Below are 19,173 nucleotides of genomic sequence, written 5' to 3'. Positions count from 1 at the left end.
TTCGTAGCCTTGAATCTCTCATTAATTACCGATGTCTAACTTCATCTGCCATTCTGTGTATAGACATTTTCATTATGTATATAAACATTTGTGAAGAGAAAAATTAAGATACATAATATTTATTTCACAAAATATATTATAATATACTAGTTGGCATCAAAAAAATGTTTTGTTTTAAAAAATATAATTGGAATACCATTTATAAAGGGTTTTATAATCCTTTAAATATGTGCAGACACATGTAAGTGTCATTTCTTGCTGCCTTGTGCTTCGTTCATGTATTTTATTTATTGTTTTTCTGATGTTATTTAACCATTTATCGTGTATTTAGTTGTGTAATTGTGTCGCTTACGACATACGTGTAAATATAAGCCAGCTCCTTAACTTCCGGACAGTTAAGGGGAAACATGGACATTTTAAGGTAAAATTTCAAATATAGATTGAAAACCTTGTCTTTTAGTCGACAGTGCTGAGGGAACATGATCTAAAAGTAAAATATGTTCAAATTTAAGCTTGGAGAACTCGTCTTTTAAACAACATTGTTGAAAAATCACATTTCCTTTAAATATAAATAACATGGGAAAGAAAGTCCTTTAGTAAAAAAAAATGTTTATGTAACAATTTAAAAGTCATAACACACAGCAGAAGACATTCAAATCAACATGAGCGACTGGGGCGTGTCCTGCAAGTCACTGCAAGCGTCCACTGAGTCCCCTCCATGTAAACAGTGTTGAAAAGAAGCTGCGATGTGATTGGTTCTCCTCCCTCCCTCCCTCCTCTCAGGCCTTTTGCATCTCCAGGTTTTTTTTTTTTTTAAAACATTCCTTATACAAAACAATAAATTATTAAACCTAAACTTGTGGTAAACGTAACGTTGAGGAGGTTTTTCGAGCGCGTACGTACGGACACACCCCAGGTTTCTGCAGAAAACTCTTTGGCACGTAACACAAATCATAAAACGAGACGTACGACAAACTGTAAACAAAACTGCAGTCGTTACAAAATGCTTTTTTATACATATATATATATATATATGTATATGTATATACATATATATATATATATATATATATATACACATTTACACACACAGACAAAAAAACAAACAAAAAAACACACACACAAACAACCTTTTTAAAAAGATTTGGCAAATGTGACTTTTCCCCAGCGGAAACACTCGTCTTAGTCTGCAAAGGCCATCGTCAGGGTTAATGTTAGCGCGCGGGGAGGTGGGAGGAGGAGCAGGGGGGAGGGGTCACAACTAAAAAGAAGAGATGTCGGCGTATAAGTCTGAACTGGAATGAGTCCTGGATTGTTTTCTTTCTCTTCCTCTCTTTCATGTCTCTGTTTTCTAACTTTGTGTTTGTCCTCCTCGCGGTGAGAGTGGACAGCTCTGTGGTTTCACCAGCCAATGTCTCTTTAGTGCAAATAGATCTGTCAGCTGCTGCGTCCTCAGAGGGCCGAGGAGGAGGAGGAGGAGAGGAGAAGGTCATTTACGTGCCAGAGGCGAGGCTGTGTTTGGTTTTGCACCTGGGACCGGTCTGGAAGAGAGACAGACAGAGAGAGAGAGACAGACAGAGAGAGAGAGACAGTGAGAGAGAGGCAGAGAGAGGCAAAGACAGAGAGACAGAGAGAGACAGAGAGAGAGAGAGAGAGAGAGAGAGACAGAGAGGCAGAGACAGAGAGACAGGAAGAGAGAGAGAGAGAGGCAGAGACAAAGAGAGAGAGTGAGACAGAGTGAGCGAGCGAGAGACAGAGAGTTTTTTTAACCAAAATACCAGAACTAGTTCTCTTGCATTTGTCATTCAAACCGCATTAAAGTGAAAATGAGCATCTAGTCTGATCAAAAAAGTGGGTAAAAACAAGCGTTCAGTGGTGGGTTAGCAATATGAGCTAAAAATGATAAAATGATATTCCATCATGATAACACATTAAAGATATTCATGATGATATTTCACATGATTGTTAAGTAAAAGTGCTTATTTTAATCATACTGCAGCTGCAGCTAATGTTTATATTTACAAATGTAGAAAGATATGGATCAGTGTTTGTCAAACCTGGAAGTGATGATGTTCCCAAATGTCTTGTTTTTGTCCACAAACGAAAACGATTCAGTTTCAATGATTTCTTTGTCACATGGAGCAAAGAAACGAAGGAAATAATCACATTAAAGAAGCGGAAACGATCAGAAATCTCGTTTTAATGACGAGAAAAGCCCCAAACCCATAAATCGTCTATCAAAATAGTTGACATTACATTACATTACATGTCATTTAGCAGACGCTTTTATCCAAAGCGACTTACAATGGAATCAAGTGCAATTTGCCAGGGGTGGAATCGAACTTGCGACCATGATGTCTTTGGTACACAAGGTAGGGTCTTAACCACTGAGCCACTCCACCCCCAATTGACGATTCATTTAGTAATGGATTCAAATAAATCTAAAATGAAGTAAAAAAAAAACGTGGGCAACTGTAATTAAAACACAAAAGCAGGTGTTTTAAGATGTCGTCCACTTGAGTTCCTCACGGTGGATTTCTAACTTTCAAAGTCAACACAACCTCGAAAACCGAAGATTCCCGTCAGTCGTCGAAACACTTGACTTGAATTGTTGACATTTTGTACATTAGTCATTTACGTGTTCAGTCATAATGATTTAAATCCGACAGCAGAAAAGAGTTCCATGGATTCTCTGTAAACGTGATCCGTGAGAAGCAGCGGTGAAAGCACGATGACTGTGAGCTCTATTTAAGCGCAGTGACACACGGAGAGCACGCGGCGCCGCGTCTGACGACAGGAGGACTGACTGCTGATGAAGTGCCGAGTCATTGCACTGCACGCTTTGTAAAACCTGAAGCGTTTATGTGCTCGGGACAGAAAAGAAAAAGAAAGAGGCAGGGACACCGCGAGGCAGTATTTCTCAGTCATTTTATAGGTGGGTCATAAAAGGACATTCAGAGCGAGGAGAAAAAAACAAAACCCGGTTATTGTCACGACACGAGTGTGAGATGATGGTAGTGAAGTGTCAGTGTGAAGTCAAACAGGAGCAACAATATGTTGTTCACTCAAGTACGTTATGTTAGCGCTGACCTCGAGTGGGAGGAGGACGCACATTAGACCGCCCACTTCTATGTGTGTGTGTGTGTGTGTGTGAGGGAGGGAGTGCAGAATGTCTATAGCTTGATTATAGCTGTGAAGACAATCATTCGTTTAACCCTTTACACTAATAAAAGCTTTAGATTCATAAACTCACATAATAAGATACATGACAGCTGAAGACTAAAAACATATTAAAGGTGACATAGAATGCTTGTTTTAGTTAGTTATGGAGGTCTACTTACATATATTAACTTGTTTTCATGATTAAAAACCTCCTAGTCGCTGCAAACGAGCCGATCAAAATATCTCCTCACTGACGCTCTCGTCAGCCGCGCTGTTTCAGACCAAAACCACACCCCTAGAATGTGGACTGTGTTGTGATTGGCCAGCCAACGAGAGCTTTCTCACTGTCCTGTGATTGGCCAGGCACCTGGAAGTGACGTAATAGATAAGCCAGCTCTCAGATACACAGCTCCCCCTCTGGCACGGTGGATGCTCTGCATCTCAGCAGCTACAACGAGAGTAGTTCTTCTTCTTCTGCGGTTGAATGTACGCAACCGGATGTGCCCGGACTAGTGCCCGCACCAGGAGGCGCTACGGTGGTGAGAGGAGTGGTGAGGATTTCTGATGACGACATCAAATTAAGGAAGTGCCGATCCGCTTCGCAGAGTCCAGGAAAACAATACAACACTATTTTCTCAGCAGTGGCTGAACTGTTTGTTCTGAAACTTTAGGGTTTCATAAACGAGGTAATGACGCAGATACACACACACAAACGCAGCGTTAATTGGAGCTTCCGGTCTATGTGGGCTTTAAGACATTTGTGTCACTTTGTCTCCTGCACCAAATCCCATAGAGAAAATCAGCTGTTTAAATGTGTGGTTTTGTGACTCCTAGAGTTTTAGAATGTCGTTCCGATTCACCCAAGTGACGCCAACGAACCCAACGAGACAAACTTAAAACCAGCGGCATTCCGAGTCCCGGGGGCTAAAAACGCTGATTTTCTCTATGGACTTTGGTGTGTTGAGAGTGAGCAGTTTAGAAAAACTAAATAAAGCGGCCGACGTCTTCTTAAAGACATCATGTAGTTATGCTGGCGTACGTTAATCAGGTGGGTCATTTGTTAAGTGACTAAAACAGAATCCACACTTTCAAAACACACCAACAGTGACACCGTTGGATCGCTTGTTTTGTCGTTAATGAACTGCTGCGCTCTGATAAAGGCCCAGCGCCCCCTTCCATCCCTAAATAATTCAATATACTGTATATTTCAGTTATTAAGACGACGACGTCGGCTCTTCCTCTGTACGACCACGTCCTCCTCAGATCGCGACTTCCTCTCTTTACAGACGGCGAGAGGACGTGACTTTACAAGTCTGCTGTGAGACTCCTTCATGGCGTTTGTCTGTTAAATTATTAAAAGAACCATCTGTCGAACAATAAAAGGTGTTTCTTCGGATTGTAACAGCCTGTACTGCAGACACGGAGCTGCTGAGGAAACAGAGCGGCGCACATCAGTGCACTTTTCATTTGAACACGAGAAATAAAAGAGAAATAAAAGTGTCGACAGATCAGACAGACGTGTGTGTGTGTGTGTGTTTACACAGTCACATTATGGGGACTTGTCTTCCTTATGGGGACAAAATGACGTAAATGACTTCATGTTTTAAAGTTAGGCTGAAGTCAGGGTTAAGTTAAGATTAGGTCAGTAGTAATTATGCTAATTATGGTTAAGGTTAGAGTAAGTCTCCAGGAAATGAATGTAAGACAATGTTATGTCCTCTGAAGACATAGAAACCAGTGTGTGTGTGTGTGTGTGTGTGTGTGTTCACCTGAGTGCTCTGAGGGGGGAGATGGCGGAGACTTTGCCCACAGGTTTGGGTCTGACCGCTGGCGGCATCATGACCAGCAGAGGCGGCGACGGTTTGGAAACCGCAGCCAGGCCCCGACTCACCGTGGGGGAGGCTCCCCGGGCTGGGCTGAGGGGGAGGGGCCTCTGAGGGGGGAAGGCGGACGACCTGGGCTTCAGCTCAGAAACCAACTAAAAACAGAAAGAAACGCAGATATTGGCATTGAAGAAGTTGAAGAAGTTCCACTTTAAAACTTACATATTCCTCTTCTTTCCTTTTTTCCATATGGTTCAGATGTCAGTTTGTCTTTAAAAGTGTATATTTTTGGCGTTTTTATTTGAATATATTCAGTGAACAGAGAAGGGAACAGGGCGAGAGAGAGTCATTAATCCATCTGGCTAAGAATCAAACCAGCTGCTCAAGCAAATGTGCCTTTACTTCACCTCGTTTTTCTTTTGCTTATTATTTTTGGCTCAGGCTTGACCCTAAAAATCTATTTATTTTATGTAAATGAATTGCCGTTTTTCCTTCCTGTTGACTCGTCTGTCAGACAGAGACGAGCTTGAATAATCTAAACATTCGAGTAGACGGACAAAGAGCAAGGGAGGAAAAAAAGAAAAGATGGACATCTTTGTGCATGGGTTCACTGCCAACATGGAAGACAACACTAAATCCCCGGGACGTGGACACAGCAGGGACGAGAGCTGTCAGTGTGGAATGAGTCCAGTGTGTCTCTTGTATCTGCTCACTGAGCTGATGAGACCATCTTCTGTCTCACCTCACACATGTGGGACAGCAGCGGATTTAAAAAATGACCGACGCAGTGAAGCGGACATTTGATATAAAACCACAAAGAAAACGTCACTTTATCAGAGGGAGAAATCAATTCATTTTTTTTTTAATCTGGCTTCAGAGGAAAAACAATCTGTGATTCATCTAAGAATCTTTGAACAGTGTTTTTCTCTCTTTGGCAAAAACATTTACACATCACACATTTCGCCGAACTCAAAGAGACGCTTTCAACGTCTGCCGCCGAGTAAACAGGAAGCGGCGAATTAACGGTGGACTTTATGTGACCCACACATGTGCTCACTGTGTTAACACACTGTCGCAGCAGATTGAGAGGAACGCTAATGACAGTAAGTGTAGCTGAGCATCTATGTAGACACGCCTGCCTGCATTCATCCATTCATCCATTCATAGGTCAAGTGTATTTCAGGAGCATGTTTAAAAACCAAAAGTAAAAACAGTAAAATCATAACATGGTGAAAATCTAGAGAGAAGTTTGCGGGTTATTCTCAACCTGAAGTGATGTTCCCTGGGAACAGAGATTATTAATCTCCATGGGCTTCATAGTCTGGATTTTGGCTCCATCTAAAAGCTCGGGATGGAGGTAGAAAGGTGCCAAACCTTAAAGATCTTTAAAAACACAATAAAATGTTTAAATGAATTAGGAAGCCAGTGGAGGGAACGCAACACAGGTGTGACGTGGTTCTGTTTTTTTTGTTAAAGTGTTTATTTTGATATGGAACGATAGAAAGTCCACAATATAAATGTATTTATGATGCAAAATGGATCTATTAGTTTAAAAACATACAGAAATAAGTCATTATAACTTGATACTAAGTGACATAATAAAATACTAGTGAGTATAAGTGAGTAAAGTATTAGTTTGTGTGTGAAACAACCTTTATGTTATTGTTCTGATTTAAATTGAAGTTTAAAAAATAGGTCAAATAAAGTGTTTTTTTTTACCAGTGGAGATCGTGTCGGGTTGAGGGGCAGAGGTTTCTTGGGTGGGCTGAGTCTCTGTGGAGTCGGCGGTGTTTTGGGTGGGCCTGTCGGGGGTTTGCCAGCTGGCAGCGGCGGACGGAGCGACTTGAGTTGTCGAGGGACGCCCTGCGGGGACGGGGCGGGTCTCAGAGGTCGAACAATGTTGACTGGCTGCGTGCCGTTGGACACCAGACCCGGTCTGAGAGGCAGGACCTCTTTGCTGGTGTGAGGAAGCTGGAACCAGAAAGAAAAAAATCTATCAAAACATTGAACTTAAAGTGAACTGTGTCCAACTCACAGCTCTGAAGCACAATCCCTCAGATTAAGTCTAATTTACAGACTGTCCCTACACAATGAACTCATTATCAAGATGTCAGATTAAATATTAAAGTCATTTTTGAACAATTATGTTATTAATGACGTATTATTAAACATTGATTTGATATCAATTCTAACAATTTCACTTTTTTTAAAGAACTTATGCTTTAAAAAGTCTCTCTAAACTGGTGCATGATTAAAAATGACTTTAAAGTAGTTCAATGAATGCATTTTTATTTAATTTGACCACACAGTGCAACTATAATAACTCAAATTTGAACATTAAAAAAACCTGTTCAAGCTCAAAAAAATACAGCCTAAAAATGCTGCAGACCATTCTATTTAATCTGGCTTTCTTCTATTTTTTCTTTTTTTCTTTTTTAGAGAAAATATTATGGTTTCATGCTTCAGATTTACTTGAAACCATCTCACGCTCACTTCTACAATGTTCACACCTTTTATTTTATTGACGATTAAATGCCAACTGTCATAAAGCGCAGCCGATTTTTATGTATAATTTAACATTAATATTAATATTTCTCATCTTTCCTTCTTTGTTGTTACATTTTCTCGACTCCCAGAATGACTTCAAAAAAAATCTTTAATCTCTTTAATGTGAAGAAATATAGATTTTATACCGCGTGTGAAAAGAGCTCATGAATCTCATTCTTATCATAATTCCTCAGACAGATTGTCCCCGTCCTTGTGTCCTTTGTCCTCTTGCGTGCCGTTGGCCTGTATCTCTTTCATAGCGGCGACAAATGTGCCCTAACCCGAGCGACTAACCCGCCCAATTATATTAATGCTATAAAAACAAGCAAAAATACCCACACGATGAAATGATGTCGTACAGTGAACCAGAGCGGATGAGTGCTGTGGGAGGAGACGCGGCGTACGACAATCTGCTGCAAAACCAGGTCATTTACCACCAAGGTCAAACTCATGGATGGTCCATTACTCACTAAAATACTGTGAGGGAAAAACAAACGACTCCCTCCTCCCTTTCCTCACTCACTCCCCTCCCTTCCTTTCCTTTCCTTTGCTTCCTTCCTTTCACCGCGCACGCTCTTCCCCACTCACCCCCTTGTGGCTGCTCGCTTTGTTGACCGGTCCGACCACCTTCAGGTGAAAGGCAGGATTCAGGTGGCCGTTCTTCCCTTTCTCCAGCGACGCCTCCGCCCTGAGGACAAGTGAGGACGGAGACAAGAGAATAAAGCAGAGGGCGACACGACAGCCAGAAGCTGCTTGGCTTCATCACTCCTCTCAATCTGGCATTGATTTTTCTTTCGGTTTCTTTTTTGGCCTCAGGTGGGAAAACAGAAAAGCAGAAGTCAACAGGAGGGTTTTGATCGATAAGGATCAGGATGAAGCCAAAATGTTTCAATGCACACACACACACACACACATGTTTGTGGCATGGACCTGATACTCATTATTTTACTTTAGGCGATGTTTGTGCAGCCGTTTGTAAAACTCCTCCTGCATCAAAGCCCATAGAGAAAATCAGCGATTTTACACAACAGCACATAGGAGTTGTCTATCCACTTGTGTCTCTGTCAGTAATTTAAAATGTTGTTATTTTGTGAGTACAGTGTTGGAAATACTTTCTTTGACTTAACCAGAGTGACACTAATTAAGCAAATGATGCAGCAGTAGAGCAGCATCTCACGAGTCCCAGTGAACTAAAAATACTGATTTTCTCAATGGACTTTGGTGTGAGAGCGTATCAACAGTTATCAAATGTTATTTTTCAATGAGAAAAAGCTGTCAAATGCATTTAAATTGACAAGCATATTCTGAAGTTAACATACATTTAAGAAAAAAATCACTTTTTTTTCCTTTTGTTCCCACTATGTTTTCAATTAAATCATTTCTGCCCGTCTCATGCTGGTTCTCCACACATGCGTCATACAACCTCGGTGACACACAAAGCTTAGAACATTTGCTTAAAGCTGTAGGGCGTAAATTTTATGAAAAGGGAAACCAGTTCCTTTAGACGGTAACACGGAGGAAAAGACTGAAAACGCTCATAAAAGGTTCCGGAAGTGAATTCTACTCGTCAAAAAAACTTTGACAAGACAGAGACAAATGCTTCTTATGACCGTCATCATCAGACCAAGTGGATTTATTTTGATTGTATGGCTGCTTTCCAGTATCCATCCATATGGGTACGCCTGTACGTCATGATACGCATGCAACATGAGGCTGGGCTGTGATTGGCTGCAACAGGAGTGAGTCACGCTGCTCTTGCACTCGTCATGGGCGAGACAGGTCAGAGACGCTCACACTAGTGGAACTGAACTGACAGGGTGCAAAGTGCAAAGTGCAAAGTGGTGTGTTTATGGTGCAATGACTGCATTTCTGTGCTAAACGTGTGTGCCCCACAGAACACCAGCTATTCCCCTGTGTGGCCCCACCCACGCCTGAAGTTGAATAGTCGTGGTCTACGAGTTACAGTAATGAGAAGTACGGTTTTCAGATGAAGGAACGCCACATTCACACACTGTCGCATCGTTTCTGTTCACAAAGACCAAACAGAGGCGGAATAACAGCATCACTAAAAGTTACACACTGCAGCTTCATAACCTACAACACAACACAGACCCACACTGGATCTGAAAGGCTCCTCAGCTCAGTTTCCTCCGTTGTTTTGTCCCCTAACAACGGCTAACTTTCACAGAGCGGAAACAAAGAAGAGGATTTACTACACGGTTGCTGCTGCTGCACTGGACAGTATAAAGTATAAAGTTCAGGCTCTTAGTTGATTAGAAGGCTTTCCTTGCACACACTGGATGTACAGTACGAGCCCGGGAAGGCCTTCAATCAGCCCGAGTCGCTGCTGAACTGGAAATGAACTCAAACGATTGGCCACGGAACAAAACCAATAAAGCAAAGAGTTTTTTTGTTGCTGTAGCTGCTGTTCGGAGTCTTTTTAATCATCATGGCTGCTCAGTTTTCCATATTGCTCCCTACTATTCATTCAGCGGCCTCTCTTTAGCAGCGGTGACCATAAAATCCAGCTGAGGCCCCAACACCCGCAGTATTTAGCCTTTCTCTGTCTTCACTTGGAAGGTCGCGGTGTTTAATCCTGGATTTATTCTGTAAGTCATGTAGACCAGAGTGTTTTCAGCGGCACTAACTCGAGACGTGTCATGACAAAGCTGTCGCTGTGGCCGAGATAATCATAAAGGAGGCTTTGGGGGCTTTAGGAGGACACGTGACGCTCTGACGGATCCAAGCTGCAGCACCCGAAAATATTCATTTATGCTGATGAGGAGACGGAAAGTTTCTTCTTTCCTTCCTCTATACATGACCTCTTAATTTAAAAGTCAGCCTTTCTTCCCTCTCCTCCGCCCCTTGTTTCCTTCACTTCTATCCTCCAACACTTCTCAATCCCCTTTCTTCTCAGACGTCTCAGTTTTGTCTGACAAGGACGATGAGTCTCTTTTCGTTTGGTAAATAAAGCATTTATAAATAAATAAAGTATTTTCTCTCTTCATTTGTTCTGTGGAATAGCGTGGGCATTTTCTGTCTGGTCTAAAAGTTATGTCAAGGACAAATAAAACAAATCTTACTGGCTTCCTGAAAGAATGGACATTTATATAAATAACAAAGTTATGTATTTATGTACAGTTCATTCTGAGCTTCTAATTTGGGGAAGTTTAGGGCTAAGATATTCCAATTACGTAAAAAAATTACGTAAAAAAATATAGATTTTTTTTTTAATACATGCTATGATACAAATTAGTGACATCAGGCAGATATGGAACCCCCTCCAGGGAGCTGTCCTCTCCCATGCCCAAGCAAGGTACTCCTCCGCTGGACACAAGTGCCCCATGTACCCCCTCTCTTCCCTGGAGCTCCACCATGCTTCAGGGAGCTCTTTCAACTCTCCTACCCCAGCCATGGAGTCTCCCGCCTGGACACACGTGCCATTGAAATCTGCAAATGACTTCCACAATATCCGTCACATGGAGTCTATTCAGCTGTAGAAGCAACCAATGAACTGGTATGTATTTATTTCTTTGTACAATGTACCTTTAAATTTGGGAGATTAACCCTAACCCGACATTAGTGGATTTATTTTATGCTCTAGATGGCGGCAAAGTGCTTCCAAATACGATCCTTGGCGTGTGTGTGGAGTGTGTGTCAAGCGGCATTAGTGGGACACGTACATACGCCACCTCGGCTACGTTCGTAACGGCAAAGGTTTGAGGCAGATTCGTGACAATCGTCCAAACAGGGTTAAGGTAAGGCTTCGTTTAGGCTGTCCAAATGAATGGAAGTCAATGCAGAGTCCTTAAAAAGACAGCTGGTGGTTTGTTTTTCTGCACACATATCACACTGTCTTACACCATCAAATCGGGAAAAGTAGCTGGAAAAACACACATATGATGCAAGTGCATGCATGTACAGACAGACAGACAGACGGACAGACAGACAGAGACACAGTACTTGTTACTCTTGTTCTTCGCTCTCTGGGAAAGCCACTTGTGGTAGTAGGAGGTCTTGATCCTGTAGCAGTAGAAGAGCAGCAGCACCGTAGGCAGGAGGACGAGGAAGGCGAACAGCAGACCGACCACCAGCCCGACCTGACCTGAGGACACACACGCGGAGCGGTGTTCACGTTACCAGACACACCGTTCCGTTCACATTTAACTGCAATTTTACTTTTTTTTATTATTATTTTTCTGGAAAAATGGGCAAAATCAGGACACATTTGGAACTAAAACTCCTAGTATTAGAACATGTCAAGATGTGACTACACATCTATGTGCTATTCCTGAAACTAAAGTGGGAGCTAATAAAGATGCGACCCCCAGGGGACGAATTCGAAATAACTGTATGTATAACTACATAATTGTTAGTCGATTATCTTCAATGTAGTTTTAACTTTCCTGCTCTGCTTCTGAACAGTGGTTAAAGAAGAGCAGGGCAGATTTTACCCCCAGGGCTGGAGCTGTGGCTGCTCCAGGTTAACACCTGTACTTCTACAGATAGATAGTGGATGAACAGGCGGACACTAATGCTAACTCCGCCCATACGCCTGCTCGCTCTCTTTCTCCCTGCATGTACACTTGCGGGCTGGATTGGACATTCTGGAGGGCCGGTTCTGGCCCGTGGACCGTACGTTTGACCCCCCTGTCTTATAGGGTTCATGGTTGTGTGTGTCACTCACTGTCGTACTGGACAGGTCCACTGTCCACACTTCCCCCGAGTCCTGTCTTCTCACAGAAGGGCGGAGCCCAGCCTCGATTGCAATGGCAGTTCCCGTTGCTGTTACACACCTGCGCGCACACACACACACACACACACAAACAAGGCATTTGTGAATGTGATTTGCTGTTGGGTCTCACTCTGATCTTGTGGACGTGTGCCTCGAGGTGAGCCAGTGAAATTAGAGGCACTAATGTCTTGTTTTCAACAGACGGCTCGTCTTTTAATGGGATTTTGTTTTTTTTCTGCCTCAATATTCACATCATCAAGAGAAGAGAAGAGCAAACACGGTCGAGATGATCAGGTTTTTCCATTATGTTTGATGTGACGCACTGTTTTTTTCTTTTTTTTTTATTGCGATCATGTGAGCGATGGCATTTATCTCTGAAGCGGAGGCTGAACCTGCTTTTATCACAGTCTCTGTTGACCTTCATCTGGGTCAAACCATCAGAGATCACCAGGTTCACCGTGTGGTATTTAAGTTTTTTATTCTGGTAACGTCATGACTTTTGGTGACTGGCAAATAAATCTAACATCCAGAGGCAATAAATAAAGCACATTACAACCTGGAACATTATCACTGGGGCTGAGGTGGCTCGTGTGTGTTTGAGATGTCCTTAAATCTATTGTTTTCATTCCCACGGTGGCCATAATGCATACATTAATATAAATATGCATTTACGATCATCTAACAGCGCCGCACCTCCACTTCCTGCAAAAGCTGTGAAATAAAATGAACTATAAACAGAAACAAAAGAAAAATCAGACCTCACGCCCTCTGTCACTCTGTCCGACAGTTACCTATGACAAGAGTGGTAAATATAATTTAAAAGGAACACAGGTCTTTAATAAACCTAAATTTAGAATTCAACTGAATAAAGGAAGATGAATTGACGAGTATTTTTAGAAGGATGATTAAAATAGTGTCGCTACAGATGTAAAATGTGTCCTCAGGGTTCTTGTTTTGACGTGATTGTTTGAAATAGGGTGCATTTTACAGGTTTTGTTGACTGTTATGTATAAAAAAAGGGCAGTTTATATAAGATTTATCCTCTTTCTGCTCCTTTTCATTCTTTGTTTGGCGGATTTTTTGTTTCTTCACATTGTTTTGTTCTTATTGAAAATAAATAAATACAATAAAAAAACACATTTAAATCAGAGCTTTATAAACAATATGTTACATGAAGACACCTTCTTGTTTCTTGATTTAAAAAATGTCAAAATGAGAGGAAACTGCAAAGAAAGAAAGAAAGAAAGAAATTCCAGTGAAAACCATCCTCCACCTGGACTTGTAAGTAAATTTGATGCATATATAATTTTCCCGTTGGCTATTCTTCCTCTTTATTTTATATTGTTTGTGTTTGAAAACTGCTTTTATTTCACATTCTGTCCAAGACTGTGGTCAGTATTCTGAAATCCGATGACCGCTCACAGTGTCTGAGGCTGAGGCTCATGGGTAATGTAGTATTTATACTTTCCACCATGAAGAAGAAATGCACATAAAAATTTGTTTTTTTCTTCCCGTCCCCATCTCTTTTCCTGTTTAATTTGCATTGTTTGAGTCGTGTTTAAAACAGACTGTGGTCTTTTCCACTGTTACAAAAAAGTATTCCGAAATCCACGACTGCTCTCGGTGTCTGAGGCTGAGGCTCATGGGTAATGTAGTATTTATACTTTCCGCCATGAAGAAGAAAAACCGTCTATTTTCCTGTTTATTTTATATTCTTCGTGTTCTAAATTCGAGTTCTGTCCAAGACTGACTAAGTAAGTATTCCGAACTCCACGACTGCTCTCGCTGTCTGAGGCTGAGGCTCATGGGTAATGTAGTATTTAGACCTTCTGCCATGAAGAAGAAACTCCGGCTACTTTCCTGTTTATTTTATATTGTTTGTGTTATAAAACTGTTTTTATTTCAAGTTCTGTCCAAGACTGTGAGCGAGTAAGTATTCTGAAATCCACGACTGCTCTCGGTGTCTGGGGCTGAGGCTCATGGGTAATGTAGTATTTAAACCTTGCTTTTCTCAAAAAGAGTAAAAGAAGCTGATTGACGGGGATGATGGTGAATCTCCTCCCTTTTTTACAAAAGCAAATTACCACTTAGACTTTTTTTTTTAATTGACTCGTCTTAAACTCACAAAAGAAGAAAAAACCCCACAAACTTTTAACTGGAGATTAGCTTTTAACCATGATTAACATCTCCAGAAGTCTTGTGTAATTCACAAGCTCTAAATGGAGGAGAAAAAAACGCATCCACGCTCCAATTATGCCGAGATGTAATTACCCGATCGGTGATTAACATGCCTATATTCCCTCATTAGCTCTCGGTCGGCATGAAGTGAAGGCCGCTCGGCTGGTTTCTCCTGGTTCTTCATCGCTCCTTTGTTTCTCATTCATAACAAAAATAAACTGCGGTGATTTTTTGACTTTGAACATTTCTGACCTGGATTTGACCACAGCTCGTCCAGATCCTATAAGAAGTTTAAGCCGTCATTAAAATGTGTTTTTTTTTACTAGTAGACAGAAGTGAGCAAAACACTCGTTAGCCCTGTTTGTTTGCATGAATGTCTACAGAGTAAAGGATAAAACTGTCTATTTAGAATAATCCAGACTCACAGCCACTTCCTCGCTCCTTCCACTGTTACGCTGAGAGGACGCAACACAAAGGGGGACAGATTGAATGAAAGAGCAAAGGCGATTAACGGAGGAGAGGATATATCTGGTCGCTCATAATCAAATATCACTGCCTGCCTGCTGAGTGTTCAGTCAATTCCATCAAGAAACAGCTAAGGATTTTGTGAAGTGTTGTTTGTACGAGTCCCACAGTCAGCTGACGGCGCTCTCAACCCCGAACGTTGTTGTCATAAAATCTACATAATTCCAAGTGTACACTAGCTTCGGGACGTGTTTACTGCCTGATCGCGCCGTTACCGACAGACTTCACTGACTGGAAAGCGCGGCTTCGCTCTTCTGCACCAAAGCCCACAGAGAAAATCAGCAATTCTACATGACAGCACACATTAGTCGTTAATCCACCGCCGCCTCTATCAGTGACTTCAAATGGGTTCTCTTGCAGCTATGGAGTCTAAAATCTCTCGTTCAAATGTATCTAAGTGATATAAACTTGTCAAACGGAGCCGCAGTAGACCAGCGTCTCCCGTGCTCATCTGAGCTTAAAACGCTGGATTTCTCTATGGGATTTGGTGTGAAAAAGTGAAATTATCAACAAACCTCAGTTTTCAGTTGAAATAAGTTATATAACAATTAACAACAATAACAATGACAATTTGGTTTTCCCAGAATTCTCTGCTGTCAGTAACTCATTCAACTACACCTTAAAAAAAACCAAAATATCCCCGTAACATACAATACACTGAACTCTTATTATATTTCTATTGAAATAAATAACATAGCAATAAGTATTGTTATTGAATCACCACTCTGGACTCATGGAGTTTGTATTAAACTGGCTTTTTATGTTTTGATGAAGGCACCAGGGTTATTATAGTTCACCAAAACTAAAGAAATAACGGAAACTAACATTGAAAACATTTTTTTTGTAACTGAAATAAAAATAGATACTAGACTTCAGAGTATAACTGAAAGTGAATTGTGTGTTTATAAAACTAACTAAAATTGTAGCAAAAAGGTGCTTAGTTTTCGTCTTTGTAAATTAATTTCAAGCATAATAGTTTCGGGTTCATATTTGTGTATTTATTTTTTCTCTGATTCTTCAATTTTGACACAATGTAAGACACAATACTCATTATGACCTTTTTGCATCTTGCATCTGGCAAATACTCCATAGTACAAGAAACTAACACAAAAACTAATAAAAACTAAGCATTTACAAAAAACAAAATCTAATAGAAACTATCAAACCTGCTCTGAAAGCTAAAACTATAATATCCAACCATCAGGAAGCAGGACAGGGACACTGGTCTGTCTCGCCTAACAAATGCAGACAAACAGAGAGATGAACAGCGGCTCGTTTAAATGCTGGACGTTGCCGTCCTTTACTCTTCAACATCACTGCTAAAATAAACCTTGTCCATCCTCTGCCTTTAAACTGCAATTATCAGAACAAATGTTGTTTACGTCCAACAGGAGCCCGTCTGTCCGTCCGTCTGACACGCTGTGACACTGAAGGAGCACATTTAAAGACGTTTGAAGGGAAAAAGAGTTTTTGCTGCACTAATATATCTCGACTGGAGTTTTATTTCCCCCTCATGACACAGTTGAATATCAATTCAGCCAGACGCCAAACTAATAAAGTGATGTAGTAAAGCCGTAATACAACATAAAAGTGCAATCTAACACTTTCCATTTGAGACTCAGGCAGGAGAAAACTCCCAGCGGACTGAAGGAAACTGTCTATTGTTGAATTCTAACAGGGGGAAGAAGAAAATGCAGGTTTAATTCTTTTTTTTCCCTCTTTTTTTTTTTTACTGCAGGAAAAAAATATATATCAGCTGTCAGCTTGTCAGCAAGTTGAGTCTGAAAAGCCCTCATGTATTAAAAAGGCACACGACTGGAACAATAATGGCAACTGCCATATTGCATTACACTGCTGTATTCTTCGCTGAGCCCGGTGCAACCGTGTACACGCCAATGACAAAATAAATCACAGTCCTCGGGACACTCTCGGGCCCGTTTTCCCGAAATTGAAATGACATCATGCAATTTCATATTATTTTCACAGCCAGTGTCAGGTGTGTGTATGCGACGAGTCGGACGGAGCTGGTGTTTTACCCTCGTTGCATCATACTCGTCTCTAGTAATTGAACAGTTACAGTTAAGTGAGCATATACTGCAGTACTCATCGTGTCACAGACGTGCACTAAAACTGAACCACAATAAACTGCCTTAACAGCTTAAAGGGATAGCTAAGGGTTTTTTTTTTTGACACATGGTTGTATGAGCCGGGGTGGGAATCACAGGTTACCTCACGATACATGGTCCACGATACCAGTAATCAGAGGTGAAAACATTTACTCGCGTTATTGTAATTGAGAACAATTTTTTGTACAAATTTGACTTTTCTTAAGTATGTTTTTTTGGACGTACTGTACTTACGTCGCGCTACGTTTTAAATCACATCTGTTAAAATCTTAAGAATACTTTTGCAGCTCAAGCCCCGCCCCACACCAGAGGAGAATTTGCCAGATTTACGCTTCCGATCTGGTCACTCCGACTAATGTGGGTACCTTCGGATTTGAGGCCGATATGAACAGATTGTCTGGCCAAATTTCCCTTAACTTGTAAGTATCTCACCAGAAAATGACTTTGGTAGAAGTTAAAGTCACTTTTTTTATATAATATTTCTTAAGTAAACATCTTTAAGAGTCTTCAAAACAATTTCCTGATATAAAATGTACTTATATGTGAATTGTGTACTTAAGTCACGTTAAATCATGCAAGTTTCTGTGAGATCACGTTTCATTAAACGTGCGTGGTTACAAACGTTGTTGTGTCTGTGGTCTCCCACGTTTAAAATAATAATAAATAAAAAATAAATCGAGTCAGATTTGAAAATCCTCCAGTGTGTGTGGGTGCAGACATAAATCTCACCATTAGACAGCATTTTCTGACAGGAACCTCCGGTGTTTGTGTTGCTTTGTAAATGTTGCTCATTATCCACACCAAACTCCAGGGAGAAAATCTTCGATTTTTTGCTCACGGGGGGAAACAGCTGCCGTGGTCTCCTGCCGCCTCATTTGGTAAGTTTGTGTAACTCATGTAAATGTGAACACAGGCCGTCAAACACTGAAGTCACACAATAACACTTTTGATCTTACGGATGGAGGCGACAGTGGGTCAGTGACTCCTGTGATGGAGAATCGCTGATTTTCTCAATGGCCTTTGGTGCAGGGGAGTGAACTTGTGGTTTTTAATCAGTATAACCATCACATTGGATTTTCATTGGCATAGTTACTCTTGCAAGCTCTGTCGAAAGGTCAACACCAGATCAATGAACACCGTCTCCACTTTAGAGGTCAGAGTCGACTGATAAAATAAACTCTCCCCTAAATCCCCGTCTCGTCTTTTAGAAACAAACGTTTAAGCTCCAAACACTCCAGAGCCCGGTTACTGTCTCATGAACTATGTATGATTCTCCCTTTATCTGCCTCGGGCTTGCTTGTACTGCTCCAATAAATAGTTCATCACTTGGGTTGCTCTTGTATTCCAGACATCTATTTCCCTGGCTTTTCACCGACAGGCTCAGTGACAAGAGCGGCAAAGCGCTACCTTTGCCCCAGGACACAGTGTGACAATGAGATTAGGGGGCTTTACCCAGCAGCTAAGAGAGTGGAGTCTGTTGTATGATGCTGCATGCTCGTGTGTGTGTGTGTGTGTGTGTTTTTACCCCGTTGCCGTGACAGCGTGCAATGCAAGTCTCCAGCTCAGTGAAAGAGGCATTTTGGCACCTGCGGTCTCTGCACACCTGTGGCAACACAAGCAGAATGATCACATACTGTTACAGAGATTACAGTATATACACACACACACACACACACAGATACACAGACTTTGTCCAGCATGCATCCCAGTGCCCTTGTGCTTTGGATCAACATGGCAGCCTGGAGAGAGTCGGTTCAATTCCAAAACCACTGCATTTATAAAAGAAAATAGCTTTAAAGACACTTAACTGAACTGCTTTTTACCAAATTATGAGCGTTTGTGCGTATACAGAGGCAGCACAAAGGCGGGCGGGGACGAAGAAGCGTCAAACTCCTCAACAACCAGGCTTTTTTTTTTTAACAGCAGTTTTTTAACAGAGTTTATTTCTAAAACTTTTTTGGGAATTTGTGCCTCGACATAGACATAGAGTCACTTCCTGTGTGCAGCACGAGACTGTCATCTAAACGCCACTACACTGAGAAACACAGAGAGTCGTGAGGGGGTGAATCAGTTACTG

The 19,173-nt window shown here is 41.4% G+C and overlaps 1 protein-coding gene across 1 annotated transcript in view; it reads right to left on the bottom strand.

The window, feature by feature from the left end:
- Window positions 1-1,334: 1,334 nt before the first annotated feature.
- adam19a (ADAM metallopeptidase domain 19a) overlaps window positions 1,335-19,173 on the bottom strand; it is a 156,087-nt gene continuing 138,248 nt past the window's right edge. The window contains exons 17-23 of the mRNA XM_044021542.1: window positions 18,622-18,699; window positions 12,220-12,328; window positions 11,496-11,637; window positions 8,121-8,220; window positions 6,705-6,956; window positions 4,932-5,140; window positions 1,335-1,541 (exon numbers count right to left, since the gene is read on the bottom strand). Coding sequence (XP_043877477.1) covers window positions 1,490-1,541; window positions 4,932-5,140; window positions 6,705-6,956; window positions 8,121-8,220; window positions 11,496-11,637; window positions 12,220-12,328; window positions 18,622-18,699 — 942 coding nt within the window. The 3' untranslated portion in view covers window positions 1,335-1,489. The remainder of the gene's footprint in view (window positions 1,542-4,931; window positions 5,141-6,704; window positions 6,957-8,120; window positions 8,221-11,495; window positions 11,638-12,219; window positions 12,329-18,621; window positions 18,700-19,173) is intronic.

Source organism: Solea senegalensis, linkage group LG3, assembly GCF_019176455.1.
Source record: "Solea senegalensis isolate Sse05_10M linkage group LG3, IFAPA_SoseM_1, whole genome shotgun sequence".
Classification (NCBI taxonomy): Eukaryota; Metazoa; Chordata; class Actinopteri; order Pleuronectiformes; family Soleidae; genus Solea; species Solea senegalensis.
The sequence above is the reverse complement of the archived record's forward strand: the minus strand, read 5'-3'. Positions and strand labels throughout refer to the sequence as shown.